The 18,295-nt window shown below is 38.3% G+C and overlaps 1 protein-coding gene across 6 annotated transcripts in view; it reads right to left on the minus strand.

Moving 5' to 3' along the window:
* The window catches only part of TMEM196 (transmembrane protein 196), a 57,514-nt gene that overhangs the window by 13,648 nt on the left and 25,571 nt on the right, over positions 1-18,295 (minus strand). For all 6 annotated transcript variants that reach the window (XR_006353373.1, XR_006353372.1, XM_043969176.1 and 3 more), the window contains exon 2: positions 22-78. Coding sequence is in view for 4 of the 6 variants with exons in the window: in XM_043969176.1 (XP_043825111.1) it covers positions 22-78 (57 nt within the window). In the remaining 2 variants the exon portion in view is untranslated. The remainder of the gene's footprint in view (positions 1-21; positions 79-18,295) is intronic.

Genomic DNA, 18,295 nt, shown 5'->3' on the forward strand with positions numbered 1-18,295 from the left:
AAGAAAAATGCAAAAACTTACAACAAGCCCGGACTTCTTTTTGGCACACAGAATTCCACAGATGCCGCAGAGAAGAAACTGCAAGGCAAAGAAGAGAGAGAGACAGAGAGAGAGAAGGAGAGAGGGAAGGAGAGAGAGAGAGAGAGAGAGAGAGAGAGAGAGAGAGAGAGAGAGAGAGAGAGAGAGAGAGAGAGAGAGAGAGAGAGAGAGAGAAACAGTGATTACTGTATTGTTCCTGGCAGCAAATTGCCTCACTGTGAGTTAGGTGCTGACCCTGCTGGCTCTTCATCCAGGAAAGTCTGAACTGGGCATCCATTTATCATACATCACAATTGGAACATAGGTGTTAGGAAACTCAAGAAGGAAGGTATCTCAAGCTGCAATCCCACCGTGGCTTTACAGATGAGGAAACTGAGTCCCATACAGAGTAAGCACCTTGCTCTCAGTCTCCCAGGTATTTAGAGGCAGAGGTGGGATCTGAACCCAGGCTCTCTGATACCAAATCCAGCACTGTCTCCACCACATAATGTTTTCTACCTCTACAAAAATGAGAATTTTAGGGTTGACTTGGGGTGGGGGAAAGAAGGGGGTGGAGATGTGACAAAGATTAAATCAGTCTTTCAGTGCCCTTTGGCCCAATTCTTTCCTCCCAAAGAGGAATCTAGTAGTCTTATGTTGTCAGAGAGGAAAGATCTATTCGGGGAAGAAATCACTCTAGTCAATTTATTCATACAGAAGTGTTGGGGGATTTATTTTGCTTTGTGTATTAATCTCCCATTAAAAAAAAAAAGACCATGGAGAGAAGCATGTCTAAAACAAATGAATCACAATAGTAGGATCTCAACAGGGAGCATAATTTGAAACAGAGATTTCCTGGTACTTCACAAAACAGGTTTGGAGATTGATTTAGGGATTTTGTAATAATGCCCCATCCCCATTTTTTTTAGAGAAAAACATGGAGAGTGGCTAATTTTCAACATAAAGGAATGAATCAGTAACAGTGTAATTTTAGGCATCATCAGGGATCATATTTTAGAAGAGGGAGTTTTCCTGTAATTATACAACAGGTAATTCCCTATCCTTGTTCCCTTGAAAGGTAGCCTTCCTGAAACACCTGAGGAATTCAATGTAATATGTAAGTAAATTGATACAATGATATAGACACTAAATAAATGAAATGACCACACCATTCCTATTTAGGCTGTTTAATGTTGCAAAATTAGATGCATTACATGTTCTACAATGCCTGGTAGGCTTTTTGCCATTTTTGCTTCCAGGAATCTATTGTAGCAGTAGACAATGACTGAGAAGAATCAATGTAAGTAAGGAAAACAATTCCAGGACCTTTTATAATGTCTGTGAAACTCTATGCATATGTTATTTTCAAGACTTACAGTAGAAAGAAGACAGGAAATTCATGGTCTTCTAAGACTTCCCCTCACTACTTCCCACAAAAAAAAAAGAAAGAAAAAATGTTAAAGTTTCTAATTATACACTTATACACTTGACCTCAAAAACAGATATATTTTTACAATGGGTCATTAAAAACTTTTAGGGATTTCCCATGTAAAATTTATTGGCAAAAATAAAATAACATGAAATGTGACCATATAAAAACATTGTTTGCAGGGATTTCTATGATGTAACAATATACCATTTGGCTAGTCAAGATTATGTTTTGAAAAGTAAAAGAATTCTATTTTTTCCCTCTCTAATTCTAGTTGGATAATATTCTGAGTACTGAGATTTTCCTGTTATCAATTTTGTTCAGTGGAAAGAGCAAAATCCCTTGAAGTTTCACTTAGTTTTCTAGGCTAGATCCTTTCTGTTCATTTAACACAGCATGCTATCATGGAGAGAAAACTCACTTTGTTACAACTAAGAATATTCCACCAAAAGCTTTATTCTGTATATTGTTACAAGCCAAGGCAGGGAGAAGCATCAGTTGGCAATATAGAAATGTGATTTCTTAGGGGTATGTGGCCTTCTGAATATAAACCATCCTCCTAAGTTACTTAGAGTATAGAGAAAAGATAGTCATCTAGGTTCATAATTGCTCAACAACTGGAACGATAACAGTTTGTTTTGTTTGAGGAGAAGGGATGGAGATTTCTTCATCTGAGAATCTGGGATTGACAGTGGGTTTGTTAGACAAGGTAGGCTCTTGTTTATCTTTTGGTTGACTTGCATGGAAACCAGAATAGAGGAAAGCAAACCAGAGGGGTTAGATTTGACTAGCATTTACCCTGGAAATGGAGACTTATTATAAAGATAGCACGGTCTTCCCTCCCCCTGCTACCATAATACTATTCACCATGAACAAATAAAAGACTATAAACATGCTCAAGAAGTCTAGCTAGCTCTCCTATCTTAGGAGGAAATTATAGAATCACAGATGTCATGGAATCATAAATTTGGACATGGAAAGGACCTCAAAGACCATGGAGTCCAAACCTCCCATTTTAAAGAGAAAACAGAGGCCCAGCAAGAAGTAACTGGTCTCAAGTCCAGATCTCTGCTCTAGATACCAAATGCTTACTCCCATTTTGCATTGCCTCCTATGGATAATAAAATGATGGTGTGACTATGTGATATGAGATACAGAATGGATCAGGTGGCACATTGACTCAGAAAATCAGTAATAATTATTATCTCTGTTCTAAGTTTTTATTTTTATTGTTAAACCTTTTGCAATTATATTTTAATCTTGTTCTAGCAACACTGGACATTTTTACGGAGGAATGAGGATGTGAGTTTGATTCCTTCGGTGTAGAGAAAGAAGCCAGAGTTTACAGGCAGCTGATGCACATTTTAGTCTTTCAGTGTGACAAAAAATCATAATAATATATAATAAGCCAATTGCTTAATTTCCAGATATCTGCTGGAATAAGCAGAAGTGAAGGAAGGGAAGATAAGAGCTAGAAACCCAGTCTAGAAATTCCCAAACATCTCATATCATGCAAACATGTCAGTGTACCAATTGGTACTCTAACTTGTTATCTTCAACAGGAGTGGCATCTTCTAAGCCCCCCCGTGGCTAGCCGTAATAGAAGACACAGAGATTTCCAACTCTACTTCTCTCTCTCTCTCTCTTTCTCTCTCTCTCTCTCTCTCTCTCTCTCTCTCTCTCTCTCTCTCTCTTTCTGTCTCTGTCTTTCTGTCTCTGTCTCTGTCTTTCTGTAACTGGAGCACTTTAGGAAATGCCTTCACATAATGGCTATTTAATAAATGTTTGTTGAATTAAATTGGATTGAGCATAAAGACACCTCATACCTATATATCATACATGTTTTCAAAATTCAGCAGTAGTTCTGTAGCTAGTGAGTACCCAATAACATCACAGAATAAAGAGAAGAAATTCATTGTAGTTTAACAGTCTGGAAATGACTAGTTGTCCAAAAGGAGTCATTTCAGATTCAAACGTATACAGACAGTTTGTTGATTAGAAGAAAAATAAAAAATAATTCCAAATAAGAAGAAAGATTATAAACAAGCAGAAGATGTGGAGTAATAAATTAATGGTCCCAATGAGACTAAAATAATCTAGAAACCACTTTAGCAAAAAAATACTTTATCTCCTGGTCAAGCAGACATGGCAGCTATAAACTTGTTTGGGGGAAAAAAAGGTCCATGAAAATTTTATTATATAGTTAAAAGGAATAGCAAGTTATACATAATAGATTTGCAGTTTCATGCACAATCATCCATTTTTCCCTATTCTAGTATGTTTTGGAAATGCTTGTTTTATTTCCTAAGTTCAGAATAAAAAAAATAAAATATAAAAACAACCCTTACAGAGGAAGATAGCAATAGATGCATATAAAAATATCTTGCTAGCTAGCAAGACATCTATCCCTCTACTTGTATGTATGAAGCTATCTCTCTACCTAGGTAACTAGAAAAATTCAGAATGTGTGTTGAATATGGGGATAGATTCAGCAAGTTCACATTTTATAAAAATTACAGCTAACTATTTAGATAGAGAGAGTGGTGATAGATGATAGATAGACAGAGAGACAGGTTTATAGGTAGAGTGAGATAGAGAGATAGATGGGATGGAGTAGATTAAATAGATGGGTAGAAAGGAAGAAATAAAGAAGGAAACAAGGAAGAAGAGAGTTAAAATACATAAACAATGACAGAGGAGGGGAGAGAGAGACAGACACAGACTCAGAGACAGAATCTGAATCAAAACCAACTAAAAGTTTTCATTACCCTTCTGTTATGAATACAGAGGATCAGAGATCTCCCTATAAAGATGGAATAGGTGGGGCATTGAATGAGTCGCTGGATGGCTAAACTAAATCTTCACCAGTTTTGATTGATTTTATTTAACAGTTGATTGAATAAAACAGCCATCTGCCCCTAGACCAGATACACAAGATTTACAGTATGTTTTATAGAAGGACTGAATTAAATCTTGGTAAGCAAATCCTAAGGTACGTTTCTTTCTGCTAGTGTGGTCTGACATCATTAAACTTTCACTTCATTTATTTCAGCACAAATGACAGTCCTCACATCTTGGAAAATGAATAGTAGTTAGCCTTAATATATGGCTTTAGGGTTTGCAAAATGCTTTACAACTAATACCTCATTTTATCCTCATAACAACCCTGAAAGAGAAATGTTACTATTTCTCTATTTTACAAATGAGGAAACTGAAGCAGACAAAGGTTAAGTGGTACTTCAGCTGCTGTCTGAGGCCACATCTGAACTCCAGTTTTCCTGATTGCAGGTCTACCATTCTATGTAATATATCACCTAACTGAATGAATTAATGAACAAATTAAGGAAAATAATTTACTAAGCACTTAATGCATGTCAAGCACCATGCTGAGCACCAGAGGTACAAACAGAAAAGCAAGACCTGCTTTCAAGAAGTAGGCAAAGATGCCACAAATATGGAACTTTGGCTATAAGTCAAATAGAAAAGCTCACTGCTCCCTAGGATGCAATAGTAAAGCAGATGGTAGTTGGCTTTTAATAAAGTCATTATCATTGAAAAATAATCGCAGTTTCTTAAGTTGAGCTATATGCCAGTGCCAAAGATTCAAACATCAAGGATTTTCCTTCCTGATATTTTCTTTAGCTGTGGCTCCTGAGGAAAAGAGGGATTCAGCCATCACAGAGGGAGGTGCCAGGATACATCTCAACAAAGATTCCTGCCTTTGATTATGTCTGCAAGGAGGGGTCTGGAAGAAGAACCAGACCTTTGCAGGATGGAAACATGCCTGGGCCTCTTGAGCGCAGGGTACTGTGCCACCTCCACTTGGGCTTGAGGGAAAGGGGTAGGAAAATGAAGGAAATAGTTTAACCCACCTGACACACCCTGCCACCTGTCCCAGCTTCAGGTTATCTTGCCCATTCCAGAGGCGGCAATTGATACTTAAAGTATGATGACACATATTATGATTCAAGAGGTGACAAAAAATTTCTCTCCACTGCAAAATACTCCTCCTCTGAAAACTGCTGGACATTTTTCACTTTTCTTCATACCTCTGATACTCCAACACTTCCAGAGATTTGAGACTTCACTGATATAAGTAATCCTTTCCATGGTGAAGGTGGCAAGCCATCTATGCCTTAATTCACATCCTATGGAATTTTTAGAATCATAGAGGAGGAAGAGAAATGGCACATCACTAAGTCCATTTCTCTCATTTCACAGGTTAGAAAACTGAGGCCTGGAGAAATTTAAGATCATACAAGTATAAAGTGGAAGACTAGGGATTTGAACACAGGTCTTTTGACACCAGCTCCATTATTCTTTCCTTTGCACAGAGCATCTGTCCTTGAACCTGCTTAAAAGATCTTCCGAACATTTTAGAGTTACTTCTCTTAGATGTTTCTGTGTTCATTGGCTACTACAATAGTATTATTATTATTTTTTTGTGAGGCAATTTGGGTTAATGACTTACCCAGGGTCACACAGCTAGTAAGTGTTAAGTGTCTGAGGCTGGATTTGAACTCAGGTCCTCCTGACTCCAGGACCAGTGTTCTATCCATTGTGCCACCTAGCTGCCCCTACAATAGTATTCTAACTTCCTTTCCATTTTTGCCCATTCTTGCTATATTACCAAGACATCCTCTTATACAAGTCCTTGACTTTATCACAGCTACTTATGATTTCATCAATTAAAGATTCATTCAGGTTAGCAAAGATCATACACAGGGGTTTTCATGGATCAATCCTTCACACTTTTAGTGTGAAATGGTTTAATCCCCTTGATTTCTGTTATTAGTTACCTACTGCTTATTTCTTCTCATGCGATTTAGGGTCAGAAGTGCCATTAAGGACCATCTGTCATCAAGCACAACCACTTTCTTTTACAAATTGGAAACTGAGCATCAGGATAGTAAAAGAATTTGATTTTTATTGACCAGGTGTACCAATGTCAACAAGCATTCGTTCTGCCTCCTGTGTGCTTAGATTCCACAGGACAGGGTAATACTTAAGACATAAAGGATGTTGTCTCTTACCTCAAGGCCTGTTTGCATGGGGGATATGTCATTGTGTCTTAAAACAGAGAACTATATAAGAAAATGTGCGCTCAAGTGGCTGAACTCTCAAAACCCCATTGCCCTGCTTCCTCTTTCAGCAAAAACTCAATTAACATCCATTTTAAAGAGCCTTCTATGTGCCAGACATTATACTCAGTGCCAGGGATACAAAGACAAAAGGGAAACAAATTTCATACTACAAATCAGATCTTGATAGAACCAATAGTTCCTTATTAGAGCAGTAGGAACAGCTCTAGGTCCTAGTTAATTAAAAACAGGACAATACAGACTTAGGGAAGGGTCAGCAAGAAATCACTGGGATGATTTAGATCTTGAATGATAAAGCTTATCAGAAGAGACAAAAGGAAAAGATAAGGGTGGAGGGCAGTGTAATAAAGATGGATGAGAGGCCTATTACTTGACACTCTCTGATTTTTCTCCTACCAAGTTTCTCTAAGAACTTCCAGGAAGTAATCAATCAGAGGATCATAGATATAGAGGTGAAAGGAATCTCAGGAGACAATTAGTCCAAGGCCTCCATTTTCCAGATGAAGAAACTGAGACCCATAGAAATTAAATGACTTGCCCAAGCAATGGTAGTCAGAATCAGAGTTGGGCTTTGAAGCCAGAGTATCTGACTAAAGAGCCATTATTCTTTCCACACAAACATGGTACTTCCTTCAGTCAATCAGCAGGTATTTATTAAGTACTGAAAATATGCCAAACAGTATGCTAGATGCTAGGGGTGCAAAAATAATAACCAGCAGTGGATCGAGAGGCACTCTTAGAACTATGAAATCTGAGTTCAAATCCTCCTTGAGACACATACTTCCTGGGTGACCTTGGGCAAGTAACTGAACATTTCTGCTTTTTTCAGTTGTTTTTTTCACTTAAGTCTGACTCTTTGTGATCCTATATGGAGTTTTCTTGGCAAAGATATTGAAGTAGTTCGGCTTTTCCTTCTCCAGCTTATTTTATAAATGAGGAAACCAAGCTAAACAGGGTTAAGCAACTTTCCCAAGGTCACACAGTCAGTGTCTGAGGCCACATTTGAACTCAGAAAGATGAGTTCTTGACTCCAGGCCTGACACTCTACCCACTGAGTCACCTAGCGGCTCTGCTCTCTGCTTTAGCTAACTCTAAAAATTTAAGATGTAGTAAAAAGCCCCGACCTGCATTGATTTCGAGTATTCTGTCCCACCTCCATATCTGGGAATTTCTTAAACCACCACCAAGTGTCCTACTGTCCCTATTCTTAATTCACCATGATGCTGAAAAATAAATCAGACATTTTGGTATGGGAAAGAAAGGGAAAAAAATAATGAAGAAGCTGTGTAGCTGAGAGTTTTTTCAACTGTAAAATTGGGGGAACAGTAACCTCTGCCTCATAGGGGTGTTGGAATTATCACATGACAGTGAAGGTGAGGCATTTGGCAAAACCAAACTAAACAAAAACAAGCAATCCCCACAAAAGACCTAAAATTATTGAAGTTTATATAATAATAAGAAGTTTAGCCATTATCACGATCATTCTTGTGATTATTGCAATCCTTATCATCACCACCATCCTCTTTCCAGTCACACTCCATCCTAGCCACCGTGTACTCCTATCAGCATTGGTCCCTCTAGCTCCCATTCCTTTCCTCTTCACTGTCACCTCTCAAAATTTTTCTCTTTCTTTAGACAGGATAGGTACCTCCCCTGCTCAGTGATACCTTCCTGATTCTCCCAGTTCTTATTAAGCTTGCCTTCACCAAATGGCTTTCTCTTTAATTACGTGGTGACATACTGTCCTCTCCTGTGAGAATGGAGCCTTTTAGTTGGTTCTGTGAGCCAGCATCCAACACAGGGTTAGGCAGAGGTGACTCTGGGTCTGTAATTCAATGACTGTAAGGTGCTCTTGGTGAGCATTTCCCTCTCCCAGTGCAGATAATCCCTTTCTCTGCATATTCTAGTTGTCTGGGGAATCGGGATGTTACTCAGCTTTCCCAAGGTCATGGAGCTGGCAGGTATCAAGAGGCAAAACCCAAATATAGTCTTTCTGTAAGGTCAGTTATCCCAAATTAGACACTTAAAGCAAACCTGATGTTCTTACAGCAAATATTATACTCCTTCAATTATTCTGAAGGTATTTTTGGAATTGACTGTATCTCAGTATTGTCATTATTAATATCAATATGCCAAACCTATGGTTGTATAGAATTACCATTAACTGAGAATTCTGGGGAGGAAAATAACAGTATTTTTTTTTGTCATTGAGGAAACAGCAAAGCTATTTTTACTTTTCTTCTCCTGTAAAGTTAATAATAGACTAGAATTTATGAATTTCTTTGCATAAAATTAAAGTTGGCATCTAGTCAGTGAGTTTCTATTTCAGATTACTTTCTAGATACTAATTAATTCATAGTCAGGCCCACCCCTCCATGTCAATTAAGCTTCCCAAACAGGCAGCTAAAATAGGAATATTAAGTGGTGGCCTCAAACTCATAGGATCCTACATGTAGATAAGAAAGGCCACTTGTTTCCACTCCTCATTTGACAAATGGGTATCCAGGGAGGTTGTGACCTGCCCTAAGCCGCACGGGTACTAAACAGCAGACAGGAGCTTTGAACCCAGATCCTCAGTTCCACCGCCAGATCTTTTTCAACTATTCCATGATGTCTCCCAGGGAACTGGGACGTGAACTATATGAAGGTGCCGGAAGTTACTGCAATACAATTAGAGGAGGTTGCATTTCAATCTTTTTTAAGCAAGCTCATTGATGTGTTTATTTTTATGTCACCATCTATACCTTTGCATCAAGCTAATGAGCTATCCCACGTAATAAAGAAAAGCAGTTGACCCAAACCAACCAATGTACTAACTGCGTTCCAACACTGGGCACCTCACTTCTAGTAACTGAATAGTAAAGAATCTACTTCAAGAAGGAGGTAGAGAAGGAACCTAGAACTGAAGGGACCTACCCATTCTTTCCCATTCCCCTTCCTTTTTCATGCAAATTTTGTAAGTGCCTCCTGTTTGATAGACATTCACTCTTCTGGGCACTCGGGATAAAAGAATGCAAACAACACAGCTCTTGCCCTCAAGGATTGTAAATTCTGTGGGGTGAGGGTGTTTATGAATGCAGATAAGTGAATGAAAACATTATACAAAGCAAGTTGGGTGCAGAGTAATACCAACTAGGGGATCAAGGAAGGCATCAGGCAGGAAAGAAGGGTCTGGAGCAGCATTTTGGGGTGTGGGATAGAATTGATTAGGAAAAAGTAAAAAGATTGCTAGGTTGTAGGGAGAGCCTGATTGAGCAGGGACAATTTAAGTTGGTAGTGGACCTAGTTAAATAAATTCTGTGATTTCCTTGAGCTCCTGTCTGCAACATCTAAGTAAGGAAGGAGAAGGTGAATAATTCAAGGAATAATTCAGGGCTGGAGTTGGTGAGGCCTAAGTGGCTCCAGACAAGAGGAACAGAGATTTGAGCACAGAACAGAGTGTCCTTTGAAGCTGTTTAAAAGTCTTTAGTGCTTTTTGATTGTCTTCTAGCACCTGGACTCATAGTCTTACTGATTTTCCAGTAATGCAAGGACCGGTGGTAGTAGTAGTAGTAGTAGTAGTAACTGAGATTCACAATAGAGTTCAGATTGTGAAGGGAAGAGCAGAGAGCTCCGATGGCTGAGTTCATACAGGTTTTCATCACTTGTGTTACTTAAGCCAGTTTGAATATTGCTTGTTGATTTATATTTGTTTACTCTGCATCTGTGTATAGAATTATTTCCATGATTCTCTGAATTCCTCATCCTATCTTTACTGTGTAGTAATACTCATTATATACATTTGTCACAATTTTCAGTCACTCATCAATCAATAACCTCCCACTTTTTTTTTTCTACTTTGTTACTCCCAATGACCTACTTGGGTTAATTGCTGAGCAGCAGGACCTCTGGGTTTGATGGGGTAGAAAAAGTTTAGTGACTTTTCTTATAAAAATAATTTTTTTTCCAGAAAAGATAAGCTAATTAAGTTTTACTGCTTTTCTGTGGAATTTTCTGAAACTTGGAATTATGATGTTATTTTCCAATAATTTGAAGACCATTAATACCTTAGATTTTTCCCTTAATGATGCACCTTTAGGGTCAAGACTGAGCCAGACAAATGTGAGGTGGGAAGAGGTGGTAACAGTGCCCTCAACCCCAAAGAGGATTCACCAACCTCATATCTGGTTTGTAGTTTACTTACATTCCTTTTTATTCTCAGAAAGGAAGGAAGGAAGGAAGGAAAAAAGGAAGGAAGATGGTTGGATAAAATAAGTAAGGAAAGAAGGAAGGAAAAAAGAAGGAAAGAAAAAGGGAGGAAGAAAGTAAGGAAAAAAGAAAGAAAGGAAAGAAAAGAAGGAAGGAAGGAAGGAAGGAAGGAAGGAAGGAAGGAAGGAAGGAAGGAAGGAAGGAAGGAAGGAAGGAAGGAAGGAAGGAAGGAAGGAAGGAAGGAAGGAAGGAAGGAAGGAAGGAAGGAAGGAAGGAAGGAAGGAAGGAAGGAAGGAAGGAAGGAAGGAAGGAAGGAAGGAAGGGAGGGAAGCAAAGAAGGAGGAAAGAAACTAGCACTTGTTAAGTGCCTTCCTTGTGCTGGATGCTTTTCAGATATCTTATTCAGGCCTCACAATAACTGTGTGAGGCTGATGCTAATTGCTATCTGCATTTTACAGTTCAAATGAGGAAATTGAAGCAGAGGTTAAATGACTTGCCCTGGGTCATATAGCTAAACCACTAAGGTTTACTTCAGGTTTGCCTAAGTCAGATGTCAGTGTCCTCCCTCGGGTACAGAGAATAGCACAGCATATACAATACAAATGAAACCTTGGGCACCAAATTCTCCATATAAATCAGGGTCAAATCTCCTGGGGATGGGATGAAGGATGGGACATACTGGGCATCCCATGGAAGCTCTGAAGACTAAACCCTGTGCCCAAAGTCTCAGAGAGCTATGACAATTTAATCTTCTTGACTAGGTCTGGGTTTAAATCTACTTTCAACTGTTTATTACACATAAGATATTGGGAAAGTTACTTGACCTCCATGATCTCAGGTTGTTGTTTTGTTTTTGTTTTTTTGTTTGTTTTTGTTTCTTACCTGTTAAATAAAAAGATTGGGTTAGAACATAGCTGACTTTTAAAAGTCCCTCTATAATATATACGAAGCAAAAGAGTCATAGCATGTTACTACCACTTGGTGGCAATGGTGACCTATTCCAACATGAATGTATCTTCCCAGATCATGAAATACATGTGATTTTTAACTTCCAGTGAAGACTATTTGCATACATTCCTTTCTCTTCCAAGTTCTATACATTTTCATTTCCCTGTTTTCCCCTTAAAGTTCCCTCTCAAATTTATATTATGGTATTAAATCTTTCCTTTATACCTATAGGTTTGGCCTCCCTAATAAGATATATGATCTTTCATTCACTTTTAGGTAGAATATATCCCCCAATCCTTTGCTGGAAAGGTATCCTCTTTATCATCATAGAGGTGGTAATGGGGAAAGTTTAGAGATTGGCCATAGCAATGGAATGACAATGATTATATGATGGGAAATGGGACCCATGAGGAAAAGAGAATGATATTGGCATGATATGGCCTAAAGGCCAGAAGACTAAGAAGCAGCTTCAAGAATTTTATGCCTTTTAGGGTCCCAGAGGACATGAAGACAAGAAACGAGCTTTTATTGCTTCAGGAGAAATTGTGGTTCTAAAATGGGATGGTAGGTACTCAATGGAATGCATCAGCATGTGAGGCATTGGAAAGAACACTTCAAAGCTGAATTTGAATTACTGCTTTGACACTGCTTAGCTATATGATATCAGGCAATTCTCTTCAAGGCAAGTCAAATCAAGTCAACAAAAAATTATTAAGCACCTACTATGTGCTAGGCACTGTGTTGTGCTAGTGATACAAAGAAAAACAAAAGCGGTACCTTTTCTTAAAGAACACACATTCTAATGAGGGAGAAATCATGCAAACAACTATGTACCAACAAGACACAGACAGGATAGATTGGAGAAAATTTTAAAGGGAGGGCTCCAACATTAAGGAGGAGAGAATATTGGGAAAAGCTTCCTGAAGAAGGTGGAGTTTTAGAAGAGATCAGAAGGAATCAAGGCAATCTAAGAGGCAGGGATGCAGAAAGAAACAGGTTCCTGGAATAGTGAGTGAAAATACCCCAAGTTGGGATATGGAGTATCTGGTGAGAGGGAAAATGTAGAGGCCATTGTCATTGGATCCCAGAGTACATGGAGGGAAGCAAAGTGTAAGAAGGTTGAAAATGCAGGAAGGGGGCAGCTTCTAAAGGGATTGAAAAGCCAAGCAATGGATTCTATGTATTAACTTGGGAGTAATAAGGGGCTACTGGAGTTGATTGAATAGGGTGGTAACATGGTAAGACCCGGGCTTTAAGAAAATTTCTAATTGCTGCTTAGGGTATAGATTGTAGTGGAAAGACATTTAAGGTAGGAGGACAACCAAAAGGCTACTGAAATAGTACAAGCAGGAGTTGATGAGGGCCTGTAATAGAGCGAAGGCAGTGTCAGGGGGAAAAAGAAAAGTGTACACAAGAAGTGTAACAATGATAGAATTATCAGGACCTGGTGACCAATTGAATATGGGACAAAAAAGAGAGAGTGAGGATGAAACCTACCTATGCTGTGAGCTTGGGTGACTGGGAAGATGATGGTTGCTTATCTAGAGAGCACTAAGCAAGTTAAGAAGCAGGAGGGATTTTTTTTCAGGAAATATAATAAATGTTGAGACATGTTGAGATTGAAATGTCTCCAGGAAATGCAATTTGTTATGGGCAAGATGCAGATGGATGTGTGAGGCTATACATTAGGTGGGAAGTTAAATAAATCTGAGAATCGTCAGCATAGAAATGATAATTGAATATATGGGAGCTGATAAGATTATCAAGTGAAATATTATAGAAGGAGAAAAGAAAAGAGCCTAAGACAGAGTCTGTGGGCTGGGACACCCACAGTTGGTGGATGTGCCCTGAATTAAGGTGACTGGACAGGTAGGAGGAGAAACAAGAGAAAGCGGGGTTATTAAATCCTAAAAAGAAGAGAATATGAAGAAGAGAGTGATTAATAGTGTCTAGGATTGCAGAGAATTTAGGATGATTGAGAACACATAAGAGGCCATTAGATTTGGTAAGCCAGAGATCCTTGGTAACTTTAGAGTAAATACCGTTAAGTGAATGATAGCAGTGGAAGCCATACTATGGAGAGAAGAGAGTTAGAGGAAAGGACGTCAGACATCACCTAGTCCAGACCCTTCATGTTATAGAAGCAAAAGAGGTCCAGAGAAATTAAGTAACTTCCCGAAGGTCATGTAGGTAGTAAATAATAGACAAGAAGAAACTATAATTACCAGGTATTCAGGGAGAAAAAAGTTAGGAAGATCCCTTTGCATTGATACATAGCAAACAGAACCAGGAAAACACTCCACCTATTGACTATCTCAACAATAAAAGGAGTGGAAGACTGTTGAGTTGGAATGGCAAAGTCATGACAAAGATATTTGTAGTAGAGAGGCAGGGTGATATAAAGGTGGAGTGTGGCTTATACTATCAAATAAGGTCTCTGCATTAATTGGGTTTACTAAATGATTGGGGAAGACATTAAGGTAGAAAGGGCTTTGATGTAGAAAAATAACAATAAAACTTAAAATAAAGCTTATCAGGTGTTCAATATCACTTATTAAACAAGCACTTACAAAGTACTTACATATGCTAGGACAGCTAGGTGACAGTGGATGCAGGACAGTCTTGGAGTGAGAAAGACTAATCTTGTTGAGTTCAAATTTAGCCTCAGATATTTACTAGCTGTGTGACCATGGGCAAGTCACTTAACCCTGTTTGCCTCAGTTTAGTCATATGTAAAATGAGCTGGAGAAGGAAATGGCAAACCACTCCAATATCTTTGCCAAGGAAGCCCCAAATGGCCAATCAGACCTGACTGAACCAATTGAACAACAGTAGTATATTAAACATATACAAAGAAAGGCAAAAGAGAATCCCTTTCCTCAAGGAGTACACATTTTAATAGAGGAGACACAATGTAAAGATTATGTATGTAGCAGATTATACAATGTAACAACAACCATTTGAGATAAGTGCTACAGGAATCATCATCTTACAGATGTGGAAACTGAGTTTCAGAGACATGGAATGATTTTTGTTGTGGTTATAAAACTAGTTTTAGAATCAGGATTAAAAACAAACAAGCAAGTAAACAAACAAACAAGTCTTCCTTCACATGATCTGTAAAAATTTTCTATTGCATATGGTACCTAAATGGAAAGAACCCTTGAAAAGCTAAGTAGAATCCAGACAACAAGACTGCCTGGTCAGTTTTACCTAATATCGCACCACTGCTGTTGCTGCAGCTTCTACTACTATTACTACTACTATTATCATTGTACCTCACCTTTCTACAGTGATCCAAAGCTCTTTTTCTCATGATAATCCTGTAAGTTATATTTCAAGAATTCATGTTCCCATTTTTCAGATGATATGCCAATAGCCACATAGTTAAGAAGCTTCAGATTTAGGAATTGTACTCAAATCTTTTGTGTTCAAATCTTGGTCCTTGAGCATGAATTTGGAACACCTAGTTGTGCTCAGAGGTGAGTTTGTCTGTTTGGCTGTAATATTCACATGGAGTCCCTGGGACAGATCAATCAGCATGAAAGAAACAGACATTTTGAATTTTGAATACAATTACAGACTTAGAGCTGGAAGGATCTTTAAAGATAATTTAGTCAGCCCTTCCCCACCCCCACTCTCCTCAGTTAATAGCATATCCCTACTCAGATCCAGAGAAATTATGTGACTTAGCAAAGGTCAGGCAGGTAGTCTCAGAGCAGAAATTTGAACTTTTGACTCTAAATTTAATGCTTTTACATTCTGTTACAGAGATCCAAGTAGTGGGTGGGCATAAACACCAAAGATGTTCAGGACAAAGACAGGAAGGCAGGAACCATAAATGTAAGTTTTCACAGCAGCACTTTTTGTGGTAGTTACAAAACAAACCAACTCAAAATCAAACAACAACAAAAAAAACCTGGGAAACAAAGTAGGTTCCCATGGAGGGGGATGGCTGAGCAAAACCTGTGGGATTTAAATAGAGTGAAATAACATCACCCAATAACAGACAGCATTTAGGTCATAGAGCTCAAAGCCAAGAAGATATGGCTTCACCTCTACGTTGGCCATATAGGGACTGTGAAACCTTTTCTTTTCAGTGCTGCTGACTACTCTTTAAGACTATTAGTTGCAGAGAAAGTACTAGTCTGTATTGGAGAGGGAATTCCCTCGCTGGAAAGATCTTTGGTTCTTCACATTAATGTAGTTATAATTCTTTATATTAATCAAATCAGAGATCCAGTAGTATTCCCTATATTTGCACCATTTAAAAAGTGACAAAGATGAGAAATTCAGGGGAAAAAAAAAAACATGGGAAGACCTATGTGAACTGATGCAGAATAAAGTAAATAGAATTAAGAGAAACATCTAAAATATAACCAAAAGAATGTAAATTTTTAAAAAAATGAATCTGAATATTTTCAGGACCAATCTGAGTCCCAGAGAAGAGATAAGGTAGTAGCCCCCTCCTTCTGGCAAGGATGGGGATCAAGAAAAGGCTTTGATCTCTCCATTGCCCCACATCGCCTCCCATAAATCATCTTTATTGTGGCCTACAACTGCCTGTGATGAATGTTAAACCAGGAATGACACTTTCAGCCACTTCCTAATCTAATGGTATCAGGGGATTTTTATCTTCACTGAATGAAGCATTTGCCATTTACTTCTTTTACTCTTGCTAAAGCCTGAAATCTTACTTAGCTGTACATTGCAGAAAAAGTGAATGGAATGTCAAACTCATCACAAGATCCATGCTTGTCCTCATCTTTATGACATAAATCCTATCTCTCAAATCTTTCCTCCTTTTACCTCTGCCCTCATTCAGAATCTGGAGTGTCATATAAAGGAGCTTGACTTTGGAGTCAGAGGAACTATTACCATTTATTATCTCTGGAATGTTGGACAAGTCCTTCCCATTGTCTGGGCCTCAATTTTCTCACCTTTGAAATGAGATGGTTGGGTTACAGTAGAAGCTCCTCACCTAAGATGCAGGAAATTAAAACATGATTAAATAGTTTATATTTATTTCTTTTTTTGAAATTCAATATATTTTATTTAAATATTGAACATTATTCATTAGATTATAATGTCCTTGAGGTCAAAGGTGGACTTTTGCCCCTTTTTATAATTCCAGTGTTTAGCACCGTGTTTAGCATGTAATAGGTGCTTAATAAATGTTTGTTGAATTAAATTGAGAAGGTGTTCCTGGGTTTCATCAGTCTGCCAAAAAGATCCATGACAAAAGAAAGGTGAAGAACCCCTGTACCATATGTTTTCAAATGCCTTTGCACAAGAAATCTTAGCCTCTCAGAGTTGTAAGAGAACTTAGAGCCTAAATAGTCTGTCCTGGCCTCAAACAAGAATTCCTTCTATAGCATAAATGAGAAGTGGTTATCCAGCCATTGCTTGATTACCTCCAGGGAAGATTATTTTCTCCTCAGGCAGTGAGGCAGTCCATCTCACTCTTTGATACCTCTTATTATTAGGAAATTTTTCCTGACATTGAGCCTCTGTTTCTTCTAGCAGTCACCCCTCAGTCTCCCTCCTGGGTCCAGGTAGAACAAATTACATTTATCTTCCATGTGACAGTCTGTCAAATACTGGAAGACAGCAACTATATTTCCCATTCGCCAAGTCTTTTCTTCAATCTAAGCATACCTAGTTCTTTCAAACAATCATATACTACATAATCTTGAAGGCCAACACCATCCTGATGTCCACACCTCCCTGTTTGGAAACTCTCCCCATAATCAATTTCCTTCCTGTAAAGTTGTCCCCTAGACTCAACACAGTCCTCTAAATGTGAGCTGATAAGGTTAGAGGACTGTCTTTCCACAGTCCTGCATTTTCTACCCCACAAACATCCTATTATTGAATTAGATCTTTTTGACTAAGAATCACATGGTAGATTCTTATTGAGAATAGAAGAGCATAGATTTAGGCTTGGAAGGAACTTTAGAGGTCATTCACTCCAAGGCCCTTGTTTTACAGTTTTGGAAACTGAGGCTTACAAAAGTGAACAGGAAGTTCAGAAGTGTCCAATAGGATCGAACCCCAGAACTCTTTTAGAAAAATGACTGCCTAACCATGTTTCTCCCTCATTTTGTATTTCTGAAGATTGATTTTTGAATCCAAGTATAAGATTTTAACTTTTATACTTCGTAAATTTCATCCTTGTAGATTTGGTCCAATGGTTTAGCTGGTTAAGGTCTTTCCAAAAGCCTGACTCCATCATGCAGTTAATTATGCTCTGAATGCTGCTTTGGACCCACATTTTCCTTTTAATATCTATCTGTGGCCTGTCTAAACTAATTTTCTAGCTTACTTTCCATGTATATATTTACCTAACCTTAAACTTAAGTCTCTGAAGTCCAGGGAGTAAGGCTATTTCTATCCAGAGATGAAGTGTCCAGTCCAACTGGTTCATGCAGTTGGCTGGCTATTTTTCATCAGATAGATTAAATATCAGGTGATTGAAAGAATTTTCAGACACGCCAAACTTTGAAATCAACTAGACATAGCCTTTGTCTGGTTGCGTTGATCTGAGTTAACTGAGACACTCATCACAATTCTAGGTAGAGACACCAACAATCTGAAACAAAAAACTTAT

The sequence above is a fragment of the Dromiciops gliroides genome, chromosome 5 (genome assembly GCF_019393635.1).
Source record: "Dromiciops gliroides isolate mDroGli1 chromosome 5, mDroGli1.pri, whole genome shotgun sequence".
Classification (NCBI taxonomy): Eukaryota; Metazoa; Chordata; class Mammalia; order Microbiotheria; family Microbiotheriidae; genus Dromiciops; species Dromiciops gliroides.